Source organism: Suncus etruscus, chromosome 3 (genome assembly GCF_024139225.1).
Source record: "Suncus etruscus isolate mSunEtr1 chromosome 3, mSunEtr1.pri.cur, whole genome shotgun sequence".
In the NCBI taxonomy this organism is placed as follows: Eukaryota; Metazoa; Chordata; class Mammalia; order Eulipotyphla; family Soricidae; genus Suncus; species Suncus etruscus.
The window spans coordinates 108,790,175-108,816,005 of NC_064850.1; the positions used below are offsets into that span (position 1 = coordinate 108,790,175).

Consider the following 25,831-nt stretch of genomic DNA (forward strand, 5'->3'; position numbering starts at 1 on the left):
CTCATATTTCTCCCACCATCAGGATCCTGTTGTCTTTTGGCTTCTGAATCCCAATGAAAAGAGATAATTTTAGTCCATTCAGTGGTGACTCATTTGAACACGAGATGGTACATCTGGCAGCCCATGGAAGAGATGGCAGGATTCCTGTGTTTAGAACCTCCTTGCCAAATATCCTTAAAATCTTTAAAGGCATGATTATATTAAATGAGTGCCTCCGTATGGAGTCCTAACCCAATAGCATTGGTGTTATGGAAAGAGAAAGGGGAGGAACTGGAGAGTGATAGTACAATAGACAAGGAAACTGCCTTATACGTGGAAATTTGGTCCCAGCACCACATAGAATCCCCCCTGAGCATGGCCAGAAGTGGTCCCTGAGTACAGAGAAAAGAGTAAGTTCTGCGAGTTGTGGCCCAAAAAAATTGGTGGAGAGAAAGTACAAGGATAAAAAAGCATTTGCCTTACAGCTGCAATTTCCACATTCCTGGTTCAATCCTGAGCACCACAAATGATCCTCAGAGAACCACCAGGAGTTGCTCCTGAGCACCAGGATCACTGATGTGGCCAAATCTCACACACACAAAAAAAAAGAATCTTTGCAGCACATATACTAAAATTGGAACAATACAGAGAAGATTAGCATGGCCCCTGTGCAAGGATGACACGCAAATTTGTGAAGCGTTCCATATTTAAAAAAATAAAAAGAATCTGGGGTGCCCGTACACAGAGGGTTTGTTACCAGAAGAAGCAGCAGAGGAGGATCCAAAACAGGAGAGAGGTCTTGAAACCCTACCTTATTACTGTCTTAATTTTAGCTTTCCAGTCTCCAGAATTAAGATCTAATAAATGTCTATTGTTCAGATTCACCATCTAATGACTGCCAGAGCTGATGAGCACACAGCTCCCTTCCCCATCAGAGTTGCTCAGTGAACACAATAGACAGAAAAGCTGGAGGATCTCAAGACAGAACATATGAGGACATTCCCCATCCCGTGCAGGTTCAAGGAGAAAGCGGGTCAGCCTCTTTCAGGAGAATCACCTTCAGTAGGAGAAAACACCAGCCAGTCTAGAGTGTCTCCAGCATTTCAATTCTATGGTTTTTTTCTCAACTAAGCTTGGTTTTTCCTAGAGGAGAAACGATGCCTCTATCATCAAAGTCATCAAATAAATATACTTTGGGATCAGGAAGGAAGGAAGGAAGGAAGGAAGGAAGGAAGGAAGGAAGGAAGGAAGGAAGGAAGGAAGGAAGGAAGGAAGGAAGGAAGGAAGGAAGGAAGGAAGGGAGGGAGGGTGGGAGGGAGGGAGGGAGGGAGGGAGGGAGGGAGGGAGGGAGGGAGGGAGGGAGGGAGGGAGGGAGGGAGGGAGGAGGAAGGGCAAAAATATATGTTCCCAAACTGCAGGCAGTGCTTCTATTACAAAGTTAACACATGTTCTTAGTGCCAGAAAATTTAAAGAATCATAAATTTTCTGTTACATATGTTTACCACAATTTTTTTTTCAAAGTAATGCAGTCTTGCTCACACAATAAGACTCACATATGCGGCCGGAGTGGATGACTCACTCACAGTCTTTTTGGTAGGCAGGATGGAGCAGAGAGGGTTGAGAATTCAATTATCTGTCCCCAAGGAGATTTAAATGTCTTGGTACCCAGAGCCCTCCTCAAATTGCCCTCATGGATTTTGCAAAGTTGTGCTCTGAGATTGTTTCGGTCTTTTCTAAGGAAGTGTTATTTGTCTCCTATTTTTCATGGATGTCTGGACCCAGGGACTGATTCCATGGTGCAAACCATGTCAGCACCAAACCTGCTGCTTCCTCTTATATTCACCCACCGGATCTGAAAAAGAAAGATCCTTCTGCTCTGCACCTTTTGGAGTGGTGATTACAGGTCAGCCCTCAGCACAGAGTAGTAAGGAAGCACATTAAGGAGACACTGGCTGGGTGCAAAAGCACATCTCTCAACCCGGGAGCAAGGGATGAACAAACCGACTCCTGCCATTTCCACAGAGCATGGGGATGGACTGGCGGGACCTGTTTCTAATTAGGAATGGTTGCCCTGAAAAACTTACTGGTGAAGATTAATGACAGGGTTTTTCTCGGAGTGCCAAAGCCGTCTCCCTCAGTTAATATTTCAACTACTTGTCATCTATTTTGTAATACAATTTTGACTTGAAATTCAAATTCCAACAACAGTAACAACATTTTACAGAAAATTGCCTCGCTTTCCAAGTTAGGGAGTTAGGGGGCCTGATTTTCTGGTGAATGTGCCTGTGAAATACGTGGATTTGTTCCTCCTCCCTGGGCTAAGGGTGTGGCCTGCAGTCCCAGTTAGTCCTGCACAGCTGAGCAGCTTTCCAGCTCTACAAGTGACAAGCATCCCTGTTTGTGACCGAGGCAAGCCTTCAAACACCTAGTCATGACCATGTAACAGTTCCCAGAGGAAGCCTCAAGGGTAGAACTGGTGGACGTGGTATGGTGCCCTGTTGGCTCCCAGATGGAAGATGAATAAATCACAAACCTAAAGTCCTTGCATGATTCTTGCCTTCTCCAGCCTGCCTGTTCCAGGGAGAAATGGAGCCACAAAGAATCAAGACAACTGGTCCAGACTCTCACAGCCAGCCAGAAGGTCTCGGAGTCAGATTGGAACCAGTCTGAGTTTTTTCCATCATCCTGGCCCACTTATCAGCCTGGGAAATATTGCTGTCTCCCAGGACCAAATATATACTTCAAATTCAACCGCAGGATTTGCTTTCTTGGGTTGCAACTATGCTGAGGACAAGAATCTCAAAAAACATCTGCAATCCTCATTTCCTGACTATGACAAGACTAACCCTCTCTTCCATTGGGGAGCCTGGAAGCATATTCTTCGTCTTTTTTTTTTTTTTTTTTGACATTTCTGGTTCCATGGAAAACAAGAGCATCAAAATAGCTTAGAGGGTTTCTTTCTCTTCCTTCCCTCAATCTATGTCTTTATCTCATTTCCTGGCAATTTACATTTCATTGAACATATTTTCATAGCTGGATCACTTCAAAATGTCAAAAAAATCTAATCCATCAGGACTAGTAATGCATGTTATAAAATTATATCATAAATATGTATTCAGAGTTATAGCCCCCAAATATTTTGGTTCACCCAAGAATTTTATGTGAGTAAAGGAAATTAATTCAACACTTGGTTGCCCAAGCAAAGTTCCCAGAAAATCCCCAAGTACAGCTGGGTGTGGTCCAATAAGAGTAAACAAAACTGCTACTACCTCTATTATTAATAATAAGAAGAATAGGGGCCAGAGATATAGCATGAAGGTAAGGTGTTTGCCTTTCATGCAGAAGGTCAGTAGTTTGAATCCCGGCATCCCATATGGTCCCCTGAACCTGCCAGGAGCGATTCCTGAGCATAGAGCCAGGAGTAACCCCTGAGCGCTGCTGGGTGTGACCCAAAATAAAACCAAAACAAAAATTATCTTTTGGAATTGAAGATATCACTCAGTGTCAAAGCACTTGCTTTGCATATATGAGGCCTTGAGTTTGATCCCTGGCATCAAACAAAACAGAACAAAACAAACTAGTTTATAACATCATTTTCTTTCTTTGAAAAATAATAGTCTGCTTCTCTCCAATTTTTATATAACTCATTTTCTCAGCTATTTAGTGTCCAAGACCTTTGAAGTCAGAATTACTTTATTATGTCCTTTCTGTCTTGCTCTGACTTCCTCCACACTTTTGCTGAAAGCACCTATAGGAATTCATGAAAATTGCTAACTGGGTGCCTGAGAGATTGCATAGGGCAAAAAGTATTTGCCTTCATGCAGCCAATCCCAGTTTGATGATCCTCAGCACTGTGTATGGTACTCTTAACATTTCCAGGAGTGATGCCTGAGAACAGAGGCAAGAGTAGAGCGACAATTAGAAACGTTGAAGAACTTTCATAGAAGCCATCAGCTCCAGCGGCTCAGTAAGAGGGAGCAGTTTTGATTTCTCTAGCCCTTCGCAGTCCCCTCACTTTATTTCTCCAAGTTAGTTGACAATCCCATTTACAAATGCTGATCTTCAATCAAAACTAGTTTGCAATCCCAGAGATTCTGTTCTGACACAAATCAGAACACAACTATAGAAAAAAAAAGGTTCCTGTAATGTGTACCAGGTGCCAATTTGTTCACCAACTTCAATTTGACAGCAAGAACCCTGAAGCATTCCTAGCAAGCAGCAACAGTAGTTTAAGCTGAACACTGTAATTTAAACAGTAGTTTACTCCTTAGAATCAAGATAGGATAGTTCAGGAGATAAGGATTGCCTATACAGTAAGTTAAAAGGGTCACAACTGTGGTTCAAGTCTCCAATAAACCGCCAGGGGTCACTGCTGAGCATAGAGCCTGGAATAGTCCTGAGCACGCAGTGTGGTCCAAATTCACCACTATCCAGAAAAAAAAAAAAAAGAAAAAGAAAAAGAAAAAACGCATGACATGATATTTAACGTGTGGTCCAGATGTGATGCTGCTCCTCACAGCTGGTTCATCTCCACTTTCTGCCACAGTCCACCTGTCTGATTTTGGCCAATGTAGTAGAAATGAAAGGGACTTGGGTCACCTCCCCAGGGAAACATTTCTCCTCCAGGAATAGCTCCGCCCAGTTCTATCTTTGGCTGTTTGGTGATGGTAGGACCACAGCTTGACATGGAAGTGACATTAAAATAAAGCAACTGAGAATGCAGAGCTGAAAAACTGCTTTGGCCTCCTACTGGCCCTGCGCTAGAAAGAGACCCACCTCTGCCACTAGATAGTGAGAGGTACAGCTTCACCCATTCTGGCTGAGATAGTTTGCAGAGGATTCATCATTGGCACCAAAGTCAAACCTGGGACAAAGGTGAAATTTCTGAGTGAACCATCCACTTGTCCAGTTGGGTGTTAAATGTTATGTTAACCTGGGGCCAGCGAGGTGGCGCTAGAGGTAAGGTGTCTGCCTTGCAAGCGCTAGCCAAGGAAGGACTGAGGTTGGATCCCCCAGCATCCCATATGGTCCCCCCAAGCCAGGGGCAATTTCTGAATGCTTAGCCAGGAGTAACCCCTGAGCATCAAACGGGTGTGGCCCGAAAAAAAAAAAAGTTACATTATCCTGACTTCTGGGAAAGGAGTTCTGTGGGTGGGTATACTGAGAAAGCTAATTGGAGCCAAGCAGCATGGTTTTTATTAGTTTCTATAAAAGTAAGGAATGCTTGGGGCCAGTGAGGTAATACAATGGGTAGGGCACTTGCCTTGTATATGGTCAATCCAGTTTTGATCCCCAGTATCCCAGAAAATTCCCCCAATCATGCCAAAAGTGACCTCTGAGTGCAGAGTCAGTAGTAAGCCTTGAGCAGCACTGAGAGTAGTCCAAAACAAAAGATGGCAAACATTTTAATTATTACTTGCCAATAGGATAGTCCTTATACATATAAAGACTTTCATGATATCTTCCAATAAAAGTTTCATGTGTTAAATTAATTTGGGAATTAGAATACAGATTGACACAAAATCCTTACAATGGTGTTCAGCTATTTCATACCAACATAAAAATCCTCACTGGAACACATGTGGGCATGTCAGAGTCAAATAAGTATCATTGTGCATCTGTGAGGTAAGAATCCGTGTGTGTGTGACAGGACAGAGTGTGTGGTTCAATTCCTGGCACCACACTGCTTATGAAACAACTAATGGGTAAAGCCTTGGAGACTAACAGTACAAGCAGGTGGTCAAACCAATCCTTGCACCACATACTCAGACCCTTGCAATGAACTACAGTTGATAAGGAACTGCCAGTGGAGCCAAGGTCCTCCTGAGCACTGCATGGAAGGTCAATAAAAAAAAGAGTAAAGCCATCCTTGTCCCAGAAGACAGGGTAGAGGACAGCCACCCACCACGACTCTTACTTCATCCCACTTCTTGTCAATCAGCATCCCGGTAAGCAGAATGGAGCCTTCCAAGGCAAATATCCAAGAAGCAGCATGTTCTGTTTCCCAGAGAACATTCTTCTTGGAGCAAAAGGAGACTGGAAGAACATGAACAGGGAAGACGACTTAGTAAAATAAGCACGAACCTTCTCAAGTTCTAACCATGCCATTTTTGAGGTTAGGGAAAAATCTTCATTGGCTTTTTTTTTTCTTTTTCATGGCAAATCTAAAATTCTTTTCTTCAACTAAACTGATATGAGAAATAACATCTTGAGACATATAAAGACAACTTTTTTTGAGTTCTGGCCAACTTGTCCAAATGCCAGAAGATACTAAAACCAAGTTTCCGTATTGGAAAAAATTTAGACAATAGTGTTTATCTGGATGCATCTTGAGCATGACGCACATAATGCAAGCCCTGAAAGTACAGAGTTGCTTACAGAATGGTCAGAATGTGGACAAGGAAAATCACTCATGGACTTGTCATGAGTGGATTTCAACTCAGGCCTCAAAGACCATACAAATAGAAATGGAGAGAGAGAGAGAGAGAGAGAGAGAGAGAGAGAGAGAGAATATCTTCCCTGGAGGCAGGCACTGGGGAGGGGAGGAGGGAAAATAGGGACATGGGTGGCATGAAATGTGCACTGGTGAAGGATGTTGTACATTGTATGAATGAAATTCAATTGTGAGCAACTTTGTATCTGTGAAATAAAAACCCAACTATATTATGAACAACCTTGTAACCATGGTTTTAAATAAAGTAATTTTTTAAAAAAGACTCTACAAAGATCACTTATTTTATTTATTTTTGTTGCTATTTTGAGCCATGCCCAACTCAGGTTCCATGCTCAGGGTTCATTCCTGGCAATGCTCAGGGGACCCTATGTGATATCAAGGATGGAACCAGAGTTTGTCTACATGCAAGGGCAGCACCTTAACCACTATACTAGCTCTCTTGCTCCAAAGGTAATTTACTAGGTCATTAATCCTCACTTGTTGATACATATGTCATTTCCAAAAGTATGTATCATTAGTTCACATAGTATAAAGCTTTGTATGAATTTTCTCTTCAATTAAAAGAGCATAACTATTTTTGCACTTTTTGTAAATCTGGTTGGCAAAATTAGAGAATTTTTCCTTTTCTTTATTTTTGTTTGTTTGTCTGGGGCCACACCCAGTTGCACTCAGGCTTTATTATTGTTTCTGCATTCAGAAATAATTTGTAGCAAGCTTGGGGGATCATATGGTGTGCTGGAGATTGAATCTGGGTTGGCTGCATGCAAGGCTACATGCTGTACTATTGCTCCAGCCCTACCACTTGTCTTTGTTGCTGTTGTTGTTTTTGTTTTTTGTTTGTTTTTGGTCACACCTGGCAGCACTCAGAGATTACTCATGGCTCTATGCTCAGAAGTAGCTCCTGGCAGGCTCGGGGGATCATATAGGATGCAGGGATTAGAACTACCATCCTTCTGCATGCAAGGCAAATGCCTTACCTCCATGCTATCTCTCCTGCCCCACCACTTTTCTTTTTTATACCTTTCTTTGTGCTGCCTGAATCTTTTTGACCTGAGAGATGTATTACTTTTATAAATAACAAAGAAGTCTTTGAAAGCAAAAAACCAACTCATGAGTGAGCATGAAAGTTTCATATTAACTTGATTTCTATTTCAATCCAAGTGTCTGCTATTGATTTGGGAAATGCAACCATTTGGGCTGCATCATCTATCTGGTGGTTGATGAGAATTTCCCATATATCTACTCCACAAGGGCAAGATTTTGAGGACACTGAACAGTTTTCTGAAAGTAATAAGCTGAGCAGACATTGAACTTCCTTTGTGAGTTGAAGGCAGTCTTACATAAGGTCAAATAACATGTCCCAAGATCATATACAGAAGAGCTCTTTTTAATTGTCTGACTGCTAATAAGACTTACAAATATAGAAGACTATCGTTGATCATCATTCTTAAAGCAATTACCATAAAATATATTGGATTAGCCTGGCAATTTTGGTCCTCATCACCAGCAATGTATTTCACTCTCTGAGGATCTTTCCACACTAGTTCTTCATCATTAGCCAAGTGTGGAGGAGAAAAGTCTTTATCCTCAGAAATATGTATCTTCTTTGGCTTTAAACTAAACGCAAAGAGGTGATTTTACTGCTATATACCATAACTAAGTATGGACCGTTTAAAGGATACAGGGAGTAGAAGTTCAATCATCTTTTGATTGAATAGATAGAAATAAACCCCATGGACTTTAGAAATCACTTGTAAGCATCATGCTGTGAATTACATCAACTCTGGTTAAAGAACAAAGCAGAATTCTTGTCTTGCCTATGACCTAGGAACATTCCATGGAAATCATTCCAGTAACTGCATGGCCATGTCTTTCAGGTACCAAGAAAATATCCTAGGAAGTACTACAATTTTTTACACACACACACACACACACACACACACACACACACACACATACACACACACACACACACACACATATTCTGGATGAAAGAAATCTGGTTAATGTTGGATACTGGGAAGATTGACCTCAAACTCCCTTTCCCCATTATTGATACCATACCCAATGCCTCAAAAAGGATCAATAACTAGCATATCAAGGAAAAGGCTTTAACCTAATAATACCCAGAGAGAGACTCAAAGTAGGTTCTGTGATTCCACCTTGCAAGAATGAAGCTAAGAATTTAATCCCAGGTGCTTTCTATATGCCCCAGCATGGTCCTATGGCTCTGCAGTCTGAAACCCTGGTGTGGCAACAATGTACAATCCCTGCCACACCCTAGCCGAGTGGGTGCAAGCACCATAAGTCAAGTGTGAGGCCCCCCCCTGTTAGCACAAGAGCCAAGTGTCTGAGCACCACACAATCCAGCAGGCTGTGACTCCTACTCATCACAACAACAAACAGGAGAAAAGAAGGGGGATATCAGATAATAATAAACCAAACAGAGCTGCGTATTGATTCCAAGGTAGAGTCGATCATAGAAAGCCTTAATCTGGCTCATATTGAGTGTCTGATCCAGACATATTTAGACATGGAAAGGGGTTTCTAAATTAGTACATGGGCCAGAGGGGTGGTGCAAGTGGTAAGGCATCTGCCTTGACCATGCTAGCCTAGGAAGGACCGCGGTTCGATCCCCCGGCATCTCATATGGTCTCCCAAGCCAGGAACGATTTCTGAACACATAGCCAGGAGTAACCCCTCAGTGTCACTGGGTGTGGCCAAAAAAAATAAAATAATAGTAATAATAATAATAATAATAATAAATGAACTAGTACAGAAAATTATTAAGTCAATGACATTTAAAAATTTTGTTTGCTTGGGGGCTACAACCAGCTGTGCTCAAGGCTTACTCCTAGCTGTGCACTCAAGGATCATTTCTAGTGGGTTCAGTGGAACATTTAGGGTGCCAGGATTCAAACAGGGTGCGTCGCATGCAAGACCCGTTGTACTAATGCTCAGGACCCCAATCAATGGTATTCACAAAGACATTAAAGTCCTTTAATAATAATAACAAAGCTCTGAGCAGCAAGGCCAAACTGATAACTAGGCATTTCACAAACTGGCCACCTACCAGAAACCCAATTTCAATAGGGAATTGTCCCTCTGTAAGATTTCATTCCCCTCATTGTACCTCTGGAGATTAACCAGCAATGAAGGAAAGGACCAGTGATGAGCCTTTGAAAGGACACATTGCTAATCTTTTGTGCCAATGAATTACAACAACATGCAGAGTCTATAAAATGCTGGATTACTATAGTTTGAAATTACAGACTGAACTATTAGTTCTATATCCACCAACCCACCCACCCCCCAAAAAAATTTTTTTCTTGTAACATGTCTGCTGAAAAGAAAAATTTTTTTCTACTTTGCTGCTGTGAATATCTGTGACTGACTGACTGAAGCTGAATATTGTCATAAAGGGATGAACCACTTAACAGAATCTGACCCATGTTTTAGTTTGGGCAACATACAAATCAATAGCAATAAAGTCTCAGACAGATAGACAAATGCATGCATGCAGAAATGTGTCTCTGAAAGACTGCTAAAAAATGATAAAAATGACTTTTTTTTTCTAGGATCTGTCTCCAACGAAGGGACATGTGTGCAGCATCTCAGATTCCATCTGCGCCTCAGAACCAAAGGGCTTTATTATGCTGACTTTCTCTTCTTATCTAATGGCCATAAATTCCCACCAGAGTGAAACACCAGTTGATCCGGTGACCCCTGCTGTTCAAATCAAACAATGGAGCCAGTCTTTCTTGCCCAGTCTCTCTTTGGCTTCGGTGCTGTCCTCCGTGAATGGCCTGGAGATCTTGCTGTTTCCATTCAGGATCTCCTAATGTGAGCAATTAGGAGATGCTTCATTTCAGGACTCCGATCCACATTTGCAACACATCAGTGAGCAATAAACTCCTGAGGCCCCGAGGCAGGGAGGCCTGGAGAACATGGAGAGGAAAGGAAATGTATCTGGCAGGACTTTTCGCATAGAAAAGATGCTCAAAAAATAGTTCTTTAATCGAGCGTGCAAAGGAGACTATGTGTCCACAGATGAGGGATTTTCTTTTTTTTTATTATTTTCATTTATTGAAAATCTGTGAGTTACAAAGTTACTCATAATTGGATTTCGGGTGTACAATGTTCCAACATGGGTATTCCTTCACCAATGTCCACTTTCCTTCACCAAAATTTCCAGTTTCCCCTCTCACCCCACCCCACTCACCCCCAGCCTGCCTTTATGGCTGGTATTTTTTTCTTTTTCTTTTATTTTTGACCACTGTGCTTTACAATACTATTATTAAAAAAGCATCATACACATAATTTTCTCTCCTTTCAGCACCTGGTCCTTGACAGAGTAACCACTTCCCTGTATCATTGTCTGGTGGTCCCTTTCCCCAGTGGCTTTCCATTTGTTGAGCTCCAAAGACCACGACTGAATACTGACTAGTTCTGCACATATAAAATCTTTAGCCGAAAACCCAGGGCTACTGGGAAGAGACAAGCTCTAAACAACCCCACAATTTCCTTCCAAAAGGCCCACGCTGAACTGCCTACGAGTGTTTTTATTTAGTTACCTGGTGTCTTTGTCTGCATTTCTGGAGCAGAAGCAGCTCATGGATGCAAGTTGGACAGAGGATGCCCAGTTCGATCTCCTGAACGCCTAAGAAAGGATCTATTTCTTGAAGGGCGCAGGAGCTTGGACCGCAATGATCTCTAAACTTCCCTTCCTCTAGCTGTTCCCTCTAGCTTCTAGGAGAGCTGGGGAGACTCGAGAAAAAACACCGGCTATGGATGGTGTCACATCATTGGTCCTTTCAAAGTGTTTCCACAAGTATCCGGCCTGTCTCCAGGTCTTTCTCCAAGCACAAGGTGGCAGGCAAGGAGCGGGAGAGTGGGGTGAAGATTTCACGTGAGCAAGCGAGAGCTCACAAACAGACCTAAGTGGGGAGGGGAAGCATTCCAAACCTAGGATGACTATTGGCTTGGCCCCAGAGAATTTCGCCTTGTGCCCCAACTCCAGCAGAGCCCCAGTCGTAGATTTGGGTTTCACAGCTCTCTCTCTCTCTCTCTCTCTCTCTCTCTCTCTCTCTCTCTCTCTCTCTCTCTCTCTGTCTCTGTCTCTGTCTCTCTCTCTCTCTCTCTCTCTCTCTCTCTCTCTCTCTCCTCCTCCTCCTCTCTCTCTCTCTCTCCTCTCTCTCTCTCTCTCTCTCTCTCTCCTCTTTCCTCTTTCTCTCTCTCCTCTCTCCTCTCTCTCTCTCTCTCTTTCTCTCTGCCTCTCCCTCCCTCCCTCCCTCTCCTCCCCCCCTCCTTCTCTCTTTCTCTCCCCTCCCTCCCTCTCTCCTTCCCTCCCCGCCTGCTCCTTAGAGCATAAAGGGACATAAAGCCTGATACATTGGGCTCGGCCCCGAAATCTCCGCGCCCACCAGTTAAGTTTGCTTTTGGCTACTTGTATTTGGGACCCGCAGGCTCCCTGGAAACCTAAAAGACCCATTGAAGTGACGCGCTTGGCTCAGAGGCTGACCGGCTGTTCGCTCTCGATCTTGACTCTTCTTCTCCCTAAAATGTGCCTCCAAGGCCGATGGATCCACCCCCCTTTTTTTATTCCTGAAATCCGTGTCTGGAAATCCACCCCGAATTCCCCAGAGTGCGAGAGCGGGACCAGAGTTAGCGGCCGGACCGTGGCTACACCTGCCCCGAGCGCATTTCCTTAACGAAGCTCCGCGTCCAGCCCCTTTCGGGTGCTTGCGGTGGGAGCGAGCGGGTTCTGACTGGGCCAAAGACAAAAGAACAGGGTTAGGATCTCCCGGGGCCTCCAACCCCACGAGAAAAGCCATGTTCGAGGGCACCGGGGAAGTGGAAAAGGTCTCGGCCCTGTCTGCGCAAAGGCTGCAATAGCGCGGTGGGTGGAAGAAGGCGCATCAGTTTTGGGTCCTGCCGCCCCCAAGTGGCTGCGGCGAGTGGCACCGAGGGCTGGTCGGGCTGGCGTGTCGCTCGCCAAACCCAAGGACCGAAGGGGTTGTCACCAGCCAAGAGACCAAGCTATCCAAGACCCCCTGTAAGTCGCGTTCCCAAAGGGCAATCGGCAGCCGTAACCCCTGAGCCGGTGTCCCCCACTCTTTATGACAAGTTCCAATTACTTAAGAATAAAAAACAAACAAACAAAACACCATGCCTGTTTCTTGGTACCCACTAAAGTGTAAAGTGATTATAATCGCCTCCGCCCGCCGTTGGTAATGAGGACCTGGGTGGCAGCCTCTTACTGTGGCACGGGCAGGCCCTCCTCCTGGTGTTTCCTGAGGCCGCCTTGGGCCTGCCCAGAGTAAATGCTTTAATTCCAGACTCTGAAATAGCTTCGGAGACGGCTTAAAGGCCTCCCTGGAGGCTGAGCATTTATTTCCTTCAGCCCCACGGAAATCCGAACTTGAGGACCTACTGGAAGTATAAGAGCAGAAATTCAAATTCGAGTTGCACCATTGTGCCGCAATTCCGCAGCCAGTGCTGGATTTTGAGAAAGAACCTGCATAGAACGTGCCAGATTTGCTGGGGAAGTGAGGAACCCCGTTTCCCAGCTTCCCTTTCCAGGCAGAGTGGAGCAAGAGTCAGGGCTGAGGTGCTGCTGAGAGCTTGGAGATACCTCCCACAGGGCAAGACCTTTAACCTGGTGTGTGAGCCTCTGGGCCTGCCCAGAAATTCCTGCAGCTATAAAGAAGGACTTCACCCCGGGTTATTCCCGGCTCTGCGTTCAGAGGGCCATATGACTCTATGGGATGGTGGGGATGGAACCCAAGTAGGCCAAGTACAAGGCAAACTCCCTACCCTCTGTGCTATTTCTCTGGCCCCTAACCAGGCAGCCGATTATTCTGATGAGTTGATGTCCTGAGATTCTTCGGTGCCTTGACAACAGGAAACACGCAAACAGTAAAATGGAATATTCTATAGAATCGACGAGGTTCTACAGGCCTGCAGCATGTGGACCGGATGCAGTTAGGCATGGGACGGCAGTGGGTGGAGGAGAGTCCACCCATCACTATAGGTGGGCAGCCCCCCCCCTTTAAGCAGGTGGCTCTACTCGATTTCAAATCCTCATAGGAGTGGGCACAGCACCTCCCAACCGGGTTTAGATTTGGGGCCTGAGCGGTGGTTCGATCCCCGTCCCATATGGTCCCCGAGCCAGGAGCGATTTCTCAGCGCATAGCCAGGAGTAACCCCTGAGTGTCACCGGATGTGGCCCAAAAATCAACCGAGTTTAGGCTGTTTGTTTTCCTTGCTAAAATGAGCCGGGGCTGAATGGGTAGGGGAAGATGAGAAGATAAGCATTCGCCACTTCTGAGTCTGAAAAAGCAAAGGCGTATTGGTGGGTTTTGATAAGTGGAAAGGAGTGGAGCAGGCCAACAGGTCGGAGCGCACGGAGTCTAGGCCGAGGATTCGAATCTCTACCGGTGCAAGTGGCCAATGGATGCGCCCAGGACTCCCCTAACCTCAGCGTTTGGCGCCCACATTCAGCTCGCTCCGCCTTTCAAGTCTCTCTCCACCCGCCGCCTGTGATGAGCTAGTCCGGCCAACGCGCCGGTCCTGAGGGCCGTCTGGTGGCGGGGAAGGGAGCCGGGAGCCGGGTTTTGCGGAGTCGCAGCGGGTGCGAGCCGAGGCAGGCTACCGGCACCCGAACCTGGCCGGCACGTTAAGACTACGGTGCGGCTTCTCGGCGCCCTCTGGCGGCTGCAGGGCCGTGCATGCTCCGGGAACCACGTCCCAGAAACTCCGCCGGCCAAAGGGTCGCCTGCACCCCCTTGCAGCTCCCGGGGCCTGGGAGGCCTCAAAACCGCCGCACCTGCTTGGAACTCCGTATCTGGGGGGTTTTGAGGGGCCGGCACGATACCCAGTGGAGTCCAGAGGTCTCTCCTCTACCTCGCCCCCCAAATCCTACAGCTCAAAGAGCTTGGATATTGGAATACAATTCGATGCTTAGCTATGCTGCAGACCACTTGGGGCCTCACCTCCAAGCTAATGCTATGGAGCAGGACTCGGGGGTGCTTCCGCTTGACTCGTGCTGTCAGGACCACAGTAAAGACCGTTAAGAGTCGACTAAGGCTCTGGGCCTGGGCCTTTGGCTGTCTCTCCTCCCCCTTCTCCAAAGAGCTGTCACGTGCGTGGAGGAAAACGAGGTTCTGAGGGCCCCCAAAATGCTAGAGGGCCAGGAAGGGGCAAGAGACCACACTCGGGGTGGACTTGAACCCCACGCAGGCTGTGCCCATTCCCCCAGCTCTGAGGCCTGCCTGGTGCGGTCGTGGGGTCCGGAAAGAGCAGGCGGAGGAGTGGGGGACGCCTGCAGCCGGCGGGTGGCTCTTGGAGACCGGGAAGTAATAACAATGCGCCCCTTGCATAAGAAAGAACCGGCGGGCTCACTCACGGGGTCTGCACCGCCTCCCCGGCAGGAAGGCTTGGGGGGGGGGGAGGAGGGCGGACTCGAGGTGCATCTAGAGAAGATTCTGGTGGTTCCAGGGAAGGATCTCCCCAACCCCCAATCCTCCCTTCTGCTGACCCCACAGCCCCCGAATTACAGCGGGAATCGTCGCCAGTGGTGGGGGCACGGGGTCGAGGCCTACCCCCAGCTGCACAAGAGCTTAAGGAAACCCGCCCTTCTCTGAGCAGTGCCCATCGCGATGCCCGAGATGAAGAAAGCGCCTTCGGGGCTCCTAGGCGCGTTCCTGGCCTTGCACCCACGTCCTCGAGCCCAATAAGCTTGTGTCTCTCAGCTCCCGGTGCTCTGGGCTCTCCCCTCCTACCCTCCTGACCCCAGGCGACCTCCTGTGGAGGGTGGTTGATTAGGGGGTGATGGAGGAGAGTGACCAGTCCAGCCCCGGGCCGTGCATGGGCCTGCGTGCGTTCTGGGCTATAAAAACTTGCATCGAGACTCTCTCTCTAGAGGTGTTGAGGGAGGTAATTATTTTTCCCCAGTACTGAGATTTGATGGGCACCCCACCCAAATGATTCGGGCCGGACTTAAGGTTGGGGGTTTCCTAACTAAGTAATAACTCTCTGCATTGTTCTTTGCCTGGTACTAGGCTCACGCCTTCACAGCTTCGTTTTTCTGTGTTTGTTTGACAGAGACGGGGCTGCACACCGGGCCGGCTGGGCCAGGCTGAGACCTGTGACTGGGCATTCCAGGGGCGTCATCCAGGAGCCCCAAACGTGCATGCGGGACGGTCCCGGTCTGAGATCCAGCCACAAAGAGCCCTAGGCTGTATAGTTTTGTCCCTCAGCCCCAGTGGTGGGTGGCTGCGCAGAAGCTTCGGGGGGGTCCCATCAGGCTGGCCGCCAGGTCACGACTAAGTTCCCCATCATCTCCCCACCCGCCCGAGTCTGGCAGCCTGTCGGGGCGCGACCCCCAGACTGGTTTCTGGGCTTGCAACGCGGCATAAACAGTGCCAGAGAACGCACTCCACCGTTTCTTTAAAAAAAAAAAAAAAAGTGGGGGGCGGGGAGCAGTCCGTTTCCTTCGGGGGAGCGCGAAGGGCACTCAGCGGAAAACCAGACCTGGAGAGCAGTGGCCAGCCCTCCTCGGATTTCGCCCCTCTGGCTCCTCCCTGGCACCCCTCCTCCACCTCCAGATTTGCATAAAAAAAGGCCAAGAAAACTCTGGCGGGGCCCCAGCCGCGTCTCACTCTGCTCCCCCGGGTCGGAGCCCCCCAGAGCTGCGCGCCGCGCCGGCTGGCAGACCGTGCCGGGTTCCCGACGACCCCGCGTCTCGGCTCCCCCGGCTGCAGCTCCGGGCTCGGGCCGCGGCGGCCCCGCGTTTCCCCGCGCCCTCGCCCCCTCGCCCCCCACCACCGCCCCTCCGGGGGTCGCGCGCCCACGATGCCGCAGGGTCCCGGCTCGCTGCTGCTGCTCGCGCTCGCCTCGCACTGCTGCCTGGGCTCGGCGCGCGGGCTCTTCTTCGGGCAGCCTGACTTCTCCTACAAGCGCAGCAACTGCAAGCCCATCCCCGCCAACCTGCAGCTGTGCCACGGCATCGAGTACCAGAACATGCGGCTGCCCAACCTGCTGGGCCACGAGACCATGAAAGAGGTGCTGGAGCAGGCCGGAGCCTGGATCCCGCTGGTCATGAAGCAGTGCCACCCGGACACCAAGAAGTTCCTGTGCTCGCTCTTCGCCCCCGTCTGCCTCGACGACCTGGACGAGACCATTCAGCCGTGCCACTCGCTCTGCGTCCAGGTGAAGGACCGCTGCGCCCCGGTCATGTCCGCCTTCGGCTTCCCCTGGCCGGACATGCTCGAGTGCGACCGCTTCCCCCAGGACAACGACCTCTGCATCCCCCTCGCGAGCGGCGATCACCTCCTGCCGGCCACCGAGGAAGGTGAGCCTCGCGCCCTCCCCTTGCCTGCCTGCCTGCCTGCCTGCCTGGCTCGCCGCATGTGCGAAGAACCGAGAAACACGCGCGCACAAGCGTCTCCTTTCCTTGCTATTGCTCTTCCCTGGGAATTTTGGGGAGGCGGAAAGGGGGAGCTTGAAGCGCGCGTTTACCCTTATAGATAGATGTGCAGAGGTTGAGCGATGCTGGGGGGTCGGGGGAGGGCACCAATTGGCTGAGCGGGGTTGGGGGCACCTAGGAGGCTGCGGGAGATGGGTTAAAGCTTCCTAACCCCATAATGTTAGCTCAGCCTTCAGCGAGCTCTTCGTACCTGGAACATTCCCTTTCCGACGGGGGTAAAACCAAACCGGACCGTCTTAGAAAGCACTTTTTGTTCTTTGCCCATTTCCTTTTGGAAAGAGAAGCAGGTTGGGCTGTGTTGGAAGTTGAATAGGAATTGTGACTGCCCCGGTGTTCCAGGAGATAGACGCTAAAGGGAATCCCCAGGAATAATTTTTTTTTTTTTCATCACTAAGCAGCTTCTTTCTATCTCAGGAGTGGTTTTCATTAACCGGAGAAAATCATGCAAACGAGAGTTCCCCCATGTTTTTAGAAAACAGAGAAGTTCCTGTGCAAAAACCATCAAAGCAATGAAAACCTCATGGGCTCTTGATATTCTTCCTGGAAGGAAAACATAGACAATGTGCCTTGAGCTGATTTCGGTCCCCCAGGGATGGAAAGGGGCTCCCTAATCCCTTTGGGGGCTCCAGCAGCCTCTCCCTTCCATCTCTAATTGTTTTCCTACAGCCATCATTAGTTAAAGAAAATGCAAAGTTCCTTAGCAATCTTTCCTGGCAGGCGCAGTGAATTTGCAATCATCTTATTGGTTAGATTTCTAATTTATTGCAAATGTTTGGCATATTTCAAACATTTGTCCAACATGTACCACAGACCAACCAGTACAGGTCAGTAACATTTTATATACATTCCTAGTGCTCCTAATTGGAACTATTTCATTTTGTTTGGGTGAGAGGAGGAGTTAAGAACAGTTTTATGTGTGTGGCTTTTTTTTTCCTTTCCTTTCCACTATCAGCAGCAACATTTTGCCCATTTCTCCAGAAAGTCATTTCCCAGTTCATAGTAAGTTCCTGTTCAAAATAGACTGATTTTTCTAATTTGATCAAGAGCCCTCATAGCATGCATCACATACAAATTTCTTTTATGCAAAATTTCCCTTTCACTTGAATGAAAATAATTTGGCCTAAATTTCAAAGACAACATCCACACATGTCTACATGGAGAAAAGGGATTGTGTTTGCCTTCTTTCTCCAAAAAGTCAGGCACCTTTTAGAAGAAAACCTTTTCTGGGATTGTCCCAGTGGGATGCACATTTCCAGGTTTGTATCAGTCTCTCTTGCTCCCAGTAGCTTCAAGAAAAGCTTGGAGTTTGTTTACTTGGTGAATGTTTTGATTTCTGTGTGTTACTTTAGAGTTGTAAACAGAGGATTAGAGAAATAGCAAAGCGGGTGGGGTGCTTGCCTTGCACATAGTCAACCTGGATTCAATCCCCAGATTTGCATATAGTCCCCCAGCACCCCAGGAATGATTCTCAAGTACAGAGCACTGAGCATTATTGGATGAGACCTCCAACATACACAAACCCAAAAAAAGTTGGAAACAGGAGGCAGGTGAGCAAAGAAGCTGTCCCAGAAATAAAGGTAGCCTGGCAAGAAATCATGAAAAGCCAAAATGACTCAGGAAATGTAGACCTACTCTTTATTAGAGCAGTGATTCCTACCTGGAGAGATTTCTACATGTACCCACCAACAAACAGCCTCTCCCTATTCATAAGTGAAACAATTTTGAAATGACACTTCTGTAAACTTTAGGCTGCTCAGCTGTCCTGCAGCAGAGAAAGAAACTTTGACCATAGTTTGTGGGTTCCCAGTTCTCCAAACTCCAAAATGCCTCTGGGAGAGTCTTCTGGAAGTTTGGACACAGAGAGGCTGCAGGATCAGTTTTTGCAGAATGATTGTTCCAGAGAGAGGGAAGAAGAATTTAAAAACCAAAACCTGCCCTTTAGTGACTTCCCCTGTGCTTTAGGGTTTGTCATTTATTAAACACAATCATTTGGATGATTCTCAACCAAATTAGAAATGAGGTACCTTCTCCCTAGAAAGGAGGCACTGAGGGTCTTACAGTACAGTGGTTGTACTTGCCTGGAAAGTCCCCCTAAAGATTTTTACAGATACTACCTGTTTCTTTTCAAGCAAACTTACTGATGTTTTGCATTTCTAGCTCCAAAGGTATGTGAAGCTTGCAAAAGTAAAAATGAGGATGACAACGATATTATGGAAACACTTTGTAAAAATGATTTCGGTGAGTAGCTCCCCAATCTACAGCAACCAAAATTCAACATTTGAGCATTTTATTTCTCCAGAACACTTACACTGGGGTCTAACTCAGTAGTGACAGAAAGATACCAATTCCAAAGATGCTATTAAATAGGGGTGGCAGGAAAGACACTTAACTTCTGTTTTGCGATTCTCATTTGCCTTATCTGGTTTCTTCCCTAACTATCTGGTATTGAGTTGGAGCTATCCAATGAGTTTATTCTCTGATGTGAAAATTCAAGGATACTTAGTCAAAAGTCAAACTTGCAATGCCACTTTTATTTTTTTCCACTTAGGCTTTTTCTTACTAAAGAGCATAATTCTTGGGCCACTTTCATAGCTCCATTTGACCATAGAAGTTTATTCTAGCACCAAGAGAATGTTAGGACTTTAATTCATAACCCATCATGTTTTGCTCTTCTGAATTCCATGAGTACTGAATTCCAAGGTACTGACAAGTCACTTGGGATGAAGGGAGGAGCACTTAAATTTAAAAAGGAAAAAGAAAGCTTAGAATTTACTTCAGGCAGCATACACAAAAGATGTTCTGGTATTTGAGGATAATAGATATGATGTATGATTTCCTGGTGCCAGAGAATATAAGCCAGTGCCCTGCAGACAAAATCATAAAAAGAAAAGGTGTTAGAGTGAGGACTCCATCGGCACTCATCTGCTGTTTTTAGCTTTTAGGGAGGAGCTGGGCCTGGCCAAGTGCTTCTCCCAGACTCCTGAGCCATTCTTGCTTCCATCATATTCCAAGAGTAGGACCTTTTCGGTCTGCTTGAAAGCCCCTTTCAAACTTATTCTAGCTTGAGATTGAACTTGCTGGTAAACCACTAGGCTCCATCAAGCAATAGTGGGACTCTGTTTCCACTCAAGTCCTGACAACAAAATCACTCAAGAATCCCTGCTGAGGCATATCTCCTCCCATCCCTTCCTTGCTGTCCCACTGGATCCCCGAAGTTCTTGAGATGACTTATCGGTGATCCTCACCCCCTACCTCCCTGTCTCTTCCAAAACGAGGTCTAGGTTTACCCTGGGCTGGTTCCACAATATCATAGCCTAAGCTTTAGGAGGAAGCATCGCCGGTACTGAGAGGAACAAGGAGACAAAACTGAATTCTAACCTCAGTAAATGCCTTTCATGCAACAACCCTATACAAAGACACCCCCCACCCCATACAACAAAAGGATTCCATGAGTCTAAATTCAAATATATTCAATTCCCAATTGAATCGAGCAGAGTACATTGATTATGGCAATCCCAAGTATTTCGTTCTGGAAGATTAGGCACTAGATCGCATAGATCTTTCCGACTTCTATGAAACTAGTTGTTTATAACATGGAGCTCCAAACAGCTGGATTTAAGAGATAAGCACATTGCATTGCATGTCTGCAGCCGCCAAGAAAGGTGTGTGTGTGGGTGTGTGGGTGTGTGTACACGCATGAATATGTGTGTGCTTGTATGATGTCCATAATGTTCTGTCCTTTGGAAGGAAATCTGATGTCTTGAACCACCTATGAGAACATTACACACTTCCCTGAGCACTCTGAAAATCAGGAACAATTGAGATCCCTAGCCATGGAGACAGGCAGATGAAGAGGTTGTAACCTTGCCTGTCTCCTGTTTCTCCTACTGTGAGGGGAGATCATTCCATCACCTGCTCCTCCCATGTCCTGCATCTCTATTCACTACTTCCATGGCAGAAAAAGGATTAAAGGGCTTTAATTTCTTATTTGGTACCAGCTCCAGGGAGGATATAGCCTGATGTTCCCCCCACACACACCCTTGGAAAGCTTTTTGCAATGTTGGTTATTTTATATCTAGAGAAAGAAGAATGAGAAATGTTCTTAATGGGATGTGGTGATTTTCTTTTCTGACACTGGGAGCTCCGCAGGTGAAATCTCACTGTATTCCCTGTGCTATGGAGGGGGCTCTTGGGTCTCCAGTCAATCTGCAAAAGCCATAGGACATGAGAATGGTTTTGTGATGTAAGTTATAACAACTCTGATAATTACCATGAGAAAAAACTATGACTGGTTTTGTGACATAAGTTCTAACAACTCTGATAAGCTACCGCTATAGTTCAGATGCCTATCAGACATGTTAGCCAATTCACAATGTCCCTGATTTATCAGAGTTTGGTTCATTTTTTGGTCAGCTAGAAAAACTATTCAGTACAATTCCCTTTGAGGCAGGAAACTGTGTATATGTATGTTTTTGTGATGTACACACAACACTCTTACTAATTTAAACAAAGCATCAAATTCCTCCAAAGCCAGGAAGTCACACTCACACATCACTTATACTGAACATTGTCTATAGCACCAAGAGTCTTAGGACACATTTGAGCAAGTCAATGCTCCAACCAGAACAAGAGACTGACTGGATGTTGACTAAAAGAACACAGTTGAGAGAGGGATGACCAGAGTTCAGAGTTCACTAAGGACCCAAGCTTACTGGTTGATCTCATATAAATTATCTCTCTTCTCTATGTTTGACTCTTCAGGTACAAACAGATTTTAACTGGCTGAACTCTTCCAACCTTAAAACTTTTCCTTCCCAGTCCTCAAAGTGTCTTGAAATTTAATTCCCCAATGTATGTTTGTAGGACTTATTTTCCCCAATCATACTGTTCATGACCATAAAATGTGTCTTTTATAGTAAACCACTTACTTTGGGGCTTAGCATTCTAATGAGTCTATATATCCACTTTGGAAGCATTACATATATGATCTGTAATCGCCTTGGCCTTGTACAGGCAAATAATAGCATATGAGGATGAGGTCTTCAGAAAAACACTTTTACAGCTAAACATGTTGTACTCTTAAAAGAGTCTTGTCTTTTTTTTTTCTCCTAGTTACTTTACCAAATCAAATGCAGCTGTGAGATCAATTCTCCTTCCCTGTAGTCTGTTCTTTAGAAAACAATGATTGTGTGATATAATTTCCTTACAGGTTTGTCCAAAAACCTCTCCAATGTAATAAATTGAGTTTAAAGTTTATGGCCACAGAGGGATCGGGTTTCACCTAAAAGTAAAGCATTTCTTTTCCTGCTGAAGTTTCACAAACCACATGCAACCTACATAGAAACACAAGGGTGGAGAAAGAGAGTTAATTGAGACCCACAAAAGAAGGTTTTGAAAGGATGGCTGATTGCAAACAAAGTGCCTGGTGGACTCCTGGGGTCTATAGAAATGAGGCCACCTGCTGCCCCAGCATCCCAACCCATACCCTATCTCCATCACAGAGAGAGAGAGAGAGAGAGAGAGAGAGACAGAGAGACAGAGAGACAGAGAGAGACAGAGACAGAGACAGAGAGAGACAGAGAGAGACAGAGACAGAGAGAGACAGAGACAGAGAGAGACAGAGACAGAGACAGAGACAGAGAGAGAAGGCTGACTGGAAAGTTTCCTATCTACACTGTATCCCCTTGTAACTAACTGTGATTCTGTCCTGTGGCCTTTGCAGCACTAAAAATAAAAGTGAAGGAGATAACCTACATCAACAGAGATACCAAGATCATCCTGGAGACCAAGAGCAAGACCATCTATAAGCTGAACGGTGTGTCTGAGAGGGACCTGAAGAAATCCGTGCTGTGGCTTAAGGACAGCTTGCAGTGCACCTGCGAAGAGATGAATGATATCAATGCACCCTACCTGGTCATGGGACAGAAGCTGGGTGGAGAGCTGGTGATCACCTCGGTGAAACGGTGGCAGAAGGGGCAGAGAGAGTTCAAGCGCATCTCCCGCAGCATCCGCAAGCTGCAGTGCTAGTCCCACAGGCTGGGTTTCAGCCACTCCCAACAGGCCTGGTCTGAGCCGCTGACACTCCGCCCCCAGGACCTGCTGCTCGCAGCACAGCCCCATGCCTGCCGTTTGCACATTTTCACCCCAAACATTTCCTGGGCAATAAGACACTTTGATGTGGGGAGCTGTTTTCACAAAATGAAAAATGCAGCTCTAATCTTTAGAAAAAGTCTAATGAATAAAATAGGAACAATATTTTTATGAATTTTTTTAATAGCACACTTTTAGCTGACTGTGATTTGGGTCCAGTTTACACACACACACATGATTTGGGGCAACTGGTTTCCACTTTTTTTGCATGCAAATAGCTTCTACTTTTTTATTTTTTGTGACCCAAACTGTCTCGGTCGCACCCTCTGTTGAGATAAAGCTGGCTGTTATCTCAGCATTCCCTGCTCCATTCTGATCAGTGCTGACATCTCTTGACAATCCACTTCTCATCCTCCACCCTGTTGGGAAGTTATGGCATTAGCGTGTATTGCATTTCCAGGTAGAGTTCCTCCACTTATGAAAAGCACATTAACCATCTTAGCATGAGTTCTTCAAATAAAGGGCCAAACAGACCACTTTTATAATTGACCTATGTACTTTAAGCTTTTTGTAAACCATTTTTACTTTAAGTTTGCAAATTAAATCACTTAGCTGACCTGTAACATACTTAGTAGTTGACCTCTAAAAGTTGTAAAATTATTGCTTTAACCAACACTGTAAATATTTCAGATAAACATTATATTCTTGTATATAAACTTGACAGCCTGTCTTACCTACACTTTGTCTTCTGTCTTGATTGAGGGTTGTGGTGGTGGTTTTATAAATCTCTTGGAGAAAGACATTTTTCCTCCCTTTTTTTTTTTTTGTAATTGTTTTGGGAATCAGATTTAGTGGTCCTCGTGGCTTACTTCTAATGGGGTGTTGAGTATTTAATCAAAGTCAACTACATGCAAGGTAAGCACCCTGCCAGCTGTGCTGTCTCTAGAGCCCTCCTTTTCTTTAACTTTACTTTTCTCCTTCCCTTCTGCTATTGCTGTGAACAGGTGCACACAGATTTGTCTGTGGTGCCACGGAGATTTCACTTTTCATTTTAGTTTGGGAATCCCAAATAGGTCACAGGTAGAAGCCTAGAGTTCATGGTGTAGAGAAGTACCGGGGATTAAACTCACCCTTGCATGGTAGCCGCTCTATCAATGAGCTATCCCAATCTCCCCATTTTGTTCTTAGTGGAAAGAATCAGGGTATGGGTCACCTATATTCTTCTGCAATTTAAAATGTATTTTGGGGGTGACTTACCCTCTCTACCCTCCTGACTTCTCATGTCACATGCAGATTTACTGCCTGGGACATTGCAGGGAAGCAGGAATTTGCAACCTCTTCCTTCTCAGCAGTTTAGTTGCAGTTGGGCACAACACAGCTGAAAACCATAGATGAGACACAAAAGGAAAGAGATGCCCTGCTACCAGGAATATAGTCCTGCCCTCCCACGTTCTGTCCTACCAGTCTCCTGTGCTCTGCAAGTTCTTAAGCACACTGGGTTGGTTGTTCAAGGTGGTAGTGCTACACAGGGTCTAGCATTAGCACTGTCTCCAGAAAAAAAAGAAAAAGAAAAAAATGAAGTCATAAAAACTATCATCAAAAATGGATTTTTCTACCTGAAAAGAAAGTACAGATACCCAGATAAAGCCATCTTCAGCAGATTCCTTTAATACCATTAACTTCCAACCTGCTGCACCAAAGTGCTGGGTGTCCATTTTTCTTTCTTTTTGTCTTGGCTTTGGGTCACACCTGGCAGCACTCGGGTTACTCCTAGATTTACACACAGGAATTACTTCAGGAAGGACTCAGGACATGTATGGAATGCTGGAAATGGATTCTGGGTCTGTTGACTGCAAGGAAAGAACCTTACCCACTATACCATCTCTTCAACCCCTGGATATCAATTCTTCAACCATCTACAGACTACCTACTATGTGCCAGGTACTGTCCAAGGTGCTGATGTTCCAATCATAATGTCCAATGGCTACTCTCAAGTTCAAGTGGCTTAAAATGCTGTCTTGCCAGTGTACATGCTTGACTTCAATCCCCAGTGCAACTTTCTGTGGCAAGCAGGAGGATCCTGGCAGCCTTACGATGTGTGCCCTCAGAGTTCTGCTGCCCATGATTCCTGGCACCAAAAACAATTTCTGGCCTCCCTGCAGCCAGGTGAGTTGAGAGCTGCAACTAAAGGAGTACAATGCCCTCAACCATGTGCAACTAAAACGAAAAATAAATGTGCAAGCCTCATAATCAAGAAGTCTAGACCCTGACATGCTGAGCAGGGCAGAACCCCTCTCAAGCACGGCAGCCAGAAAGTGTGAGAGCTCTATAATCTGATGTGCAAGCCCCCGTGAACATAGAACCAGGAGTAAGCCCTGAGTATAGCTTGATATAACCCCAAAAGTTCAATAAATTAATTAAATATTAGGATCAAAATATAATAGTTGTTGAGGCACCTGCCTATCATGCTTCCAATGCAGGTTTGATTCCTGGAACAGTATGGTCCAGCATGAACATGAGTACTGAAAGCCTCCAGCATCAACAAAGTGTCCCAGGTACTACAGGGTCCAAGCAGCAATGCAACCTCAGGTCCTTGTCTCTAGCCAACAGCCTAGTTGACAGAATCACCAGTGTGACCCCATGACCTTCTGAGCACCCACTTGGGAGGTCCCTCAAAAAAATAAATATTACTATCTGTGACAGTAAGGATGACACTATAGGACATTATGTTAAGTAAGATAAACCTGAAAAAGAAAGACAAATATATGATTTCACTTAAATGTCAATAACAATAAATAACAATAAGAATTAGAGAATAG

General features: G+C 46.0%; 1 protein-coding gene and 1 non-coding gene across 2 annotated transcripts; both read left to right on the forward strand.

The window, feature by feature from the left end:
- Nucleotides 1–587: 587 nt before the first annotated feature.
- On the forward strand, nt 588–690 carry LOC126004641 (U6 spliceosomal RNA). Its single transcript, XR_007493909.1, has one exon. It is a non-coding gene; the product is annotated as a U6 spliceosomal RNA (small nuclear RNA).
- A 15,528-nt stretch (nt 691–16,218) lies between these two features.
- Nucleotides 16,219–23,008, forward strand: SFRP2 (secreted frizzled related protein 2). Its single transcript, XM_049769639.1, has 3 exons — nt 16,219–16,787; nt 19,080–19,160; nt 22,645–23,008. The coding sequence occupies exons 1-3, from the start codon at nt 16,289–16,291 to the stop codon at nt 22,947–22,949; spliced, it is 885 nt and encodes a 294-aa protein (XP_049625596.1). The 5' UTR covers nt 16,219–16,288; the 3' UTR covers nt 22,950–23,008.
- The last annotated feature ends 2,823 nt before the right edge of the window (nt 23,009–25,831 follow it).

Coding starts and splice junctions, on each gene's coding strand:
- SFRP2 (XM_049769639.1), top strand. CDS start 16,289: ATGCCGCAGGGTCCCGGCTCGCTGCTGCTGCTCGCGCTCGCCTCGCAC. Junction 16,788..19,079: donor CCTGCCGGCCACCGAGGAAG/GTGAGCCTCGCG, acceptor TTGCATTTCTAG/CTCCAAAGGTATGTGAAGCT. Junction 19,161..22,644: donor ACTTTGTAAAAATGATTTCG/GTGAGTAGCTCC, acceptor TGGCCTTTGCAG/CACTAAAAATAAAAGTGAAG.